The 2,737-nt window shown below is 39.5% G+C and overlaps 1 protein-coding gene across 1 annotated transcript; it reads right to left on the reverse strand.

Annotated features, from left to right (window-relative positions):
* Positions 1–674: 674 nt before the first annotated feature.
* LOC130808372 (uncharacterized) lies at positions 675–2,115 on the reverse strand. The gene is made up of 3 exons (XM_057673851.1): positions 2,000–2,115; positions 1,153–1,557; positions 675–841 (listed from the first exon to the last, which is right to left on the reverse strand). The coding sequence occupies exons 1-3, from the start codon at positions 2,016–2,018 to the stop codon at positions 675–677; spliced, it is 591 nt and encodes a 196-aa protein (XP_057529834.1). The 5' UTR covers positions 2,019–2,115.
* Positions 2,116–2,737: the final 622 nt, after the last annotated feature.

A 2,737-nucleotide genomic window follows, 5' to 3' on the forward strand; every position in this document is an offset into this window, starting at 1 on the left:
ATGAACAAGGATCAATGATCTATGAAGAATGAATGATGAAGATTGAACAAGTATCAATGATCAATGACGAATGAACGATGAAGAATGAACAAGGATCAATGGTCAATGAAGAATGAACGATAAAGAATGAACAAGGATCAATGATCAATGACGAATGAACGATAAAGAATGAACAAGGATCAATGATCAATGACGAATTGATCCAAGTACGCGTGGTCAACGCATGACCTTGGATTTGATACGAAATGGGGGGGATATTCCAAGGCTGACATGCAGCATATTGACAAGAGCTGGACTGCCAGACCTCCTCTCAATACAACCCCGATGCATTCCTTTGATCAATCAATGGAATGATCAACGTTCTTGGATAGGGTGTAGTGTGGCCTTGAAGGCTGATCAAGGATTCACACCAACACGAAGGGCAAACTGGCCCTAGTAACCCAATTGCAAAGGCAATTGAAAAAAAATTCAAACACTGAATTTTTTCTGAAATGTTTTCATTAAAATCAACTAACTTGTTTACAATGAATGAGCCATCTATATATAGACATATGGGAAGTGGGAAATACAATGACAAGGCTTATGACACGCCCCCAAACAAGAATAACGGCTAAAAAGTATCACGTGACTAACATGTGCACATTTTAAGGATCAAAAATCAGAAAACAGAATTCTTATTTTGCTGCACTATCCGCTGAACACTCGACCTTCAGCTCCATTTCTTTGGGTCTTCCCGTGATGGATAAGAGGCAATTAAGGTCTTGATGGAAAGATCCAAGTATAGAGATTCCATTTTTATCCTTCATGTCTCCCAAAGTGTGTGGGTTAGCTCGGGACATCCCTTGCAAGGTCACCTGGTCACCAAGTCAGAACACCAGTTCTGATCTCAGCATCGACCTGCTGACTGGAGGACCTTGTGCACGGATTTCAGAGAGCTGTGTGCACTATTAGCATGAATCTTGGACCTTTATGGCTAGGCCTATGTATAGAGATCACGTCCCCATGATTGGTTAGGTCTAAAGCTTCATGGTCAAGGCTTGGTTTGCGGCTGGTTTGCGGCTGTGCTGTTCTGCTACTGTTTTTAGTGTTCTGTGTATGTTGTTGGCTTTCCTTGTTCTTGCCTTTGTATCTATTCTTCCATGATCAATTCACCCCCCTTCCTAGCTGTCTTGGCTCTCATTACATTCAAGATCCATGGGTGAATTACTAAGTGCAGAATCAGAATAACTTGGGAGATGCATGTGCATATGGTTGAACAACACACGTCCATTCTTCCACTTATTGCCAAGCTACCAAGATCTGAACCAATATGGTTCAATCTCCCCTTCTTGGAAAAAGAATTGTCCTCAATTCTTGACCCTCTCCTTGCATGCTTTCTACACATAACCCCAAAAACACCGCAACAACTACTAGTAATATTGATGTGTGCACAAGACAGGAGGCAAATCAGAACCAAACAGCCAAATTCAGAAATCAGTATGAAATGTTTGCTATTGAAAACCCGACCAAACCAACTCCAAGTATGATGAAACTTGGTGACAACACACCTCAAGATGTCTACAAACACCCCAAATTGGAAATACTCAAATACGTGGTCTAGTTTGATCACAATTAAAAAAAATTCCTCCAAACATCCAATCTGAACTGTTTTGTGACCTTTGGTCTAAAACACTTGCGCATCTTTTTTTCCACAACTCCAATGACTACACCACAAGACTGAATAAAAAAATAGACTCAAAAATACCCAAAATGAAAAAAAGAAACAATGAAAAAGACTCAAAAATGAAAGAGACACAATGAAAATACAGAAGAAAAGTACAAATGAGACTCTACTGTACTTTGAGAAACAACAATGAAATGGGTCAATCAAGAAACCTATGAAACGTAAGAAAAAGTGCACAAATGATGTGGTTTAATGAATATAGGATAGTTATTGATAATTTGGTGAAAGATGAGAGCCAAATAAAAGAATCTTGATAGGTTTTCGAAGACAACTTACCAAGGTACCCGGATTTCATCAGTTTTGGGCAGTCAGTAAAGAAAAATTCATATCTCCTTAACCACAACACCAAATCCAAAGATTCCAAAGCCAAAAGTTTCCCAACTCAACCACAAATACCGTGTAAAAACATTTTTGAAAACAAATCACAATACGATCCCCAAAACACCACTACTTTCGACCCCAAATGCAGTCAGTTTCTGACAGCTTCTATTCTTCTTGTTTTTTTTCGACTTTTATCTGTTGTTTCTCATAAAAACCGATTGAAATATGAACCCCAAGGACTTTGAGGCTCTGATACCAATTGATCCAAGTACGCGTGGTCAACGCATGACCTTGGATTTGATACGAAATGGGGGGGATATTCCAAGGCTGACATGCAGCATATTGACAAGAGCTGGACTGCCAGACCTCCTCTCAATACAACCCCGATGCATTCCTTTGATCAATCAATGGAATGATCAACGTTCTTGGATAGGGTGTAGTGTGGCCTTGAAGGCTGATCAAGGATTCACACCAACACGAAGGGCAAACTGGCCCTAGTAACCCAATTGCAAAGGCAATTGAAAAAAAATTCAAACACTGAATTTTTTCTGAAATGTTTTCATTAAAATCAACTAACTTGTTTACAATGAATGAGCCATCTATATATAGACATATGGGAAGTGGGAAATACAATGACAAGGCTTATGACACGCCCCCAAACAAGAATAACGGCTAAAAAGTATCACGTGACTA

The sequence above is a fragment of the Amaranthus tricolor genome, chromosome 1, assembly GCF_026212465.1.
Source record: "Amaranthus tricolor cultivar Red isolate AtriRed21 chromosome 1, ASM2621246v1, whole genome shotgun sequence".
Taxonomy (NCBI): domain Eukaryota; kingdom Viridiplantae; phylum Streptophyta; class Magnoliopsida; order Caryophyllales; family Amaranthaceae; genus Amaranthus; species Amaranthus tricolor.

What these genes read in the sequence shown, in the direction of transcription:
- LOC130808372 (XM_057673851.1), bottom strand. An exon ending in CAAGACAGCTAGGAAGGGGG is followed by an intron (nt 842 to 1,152) that starts GTGAATTGATCA and finishes TGACCTTGCAAG; the next exon opens with GGATGTCCCGAGCTAACCCA.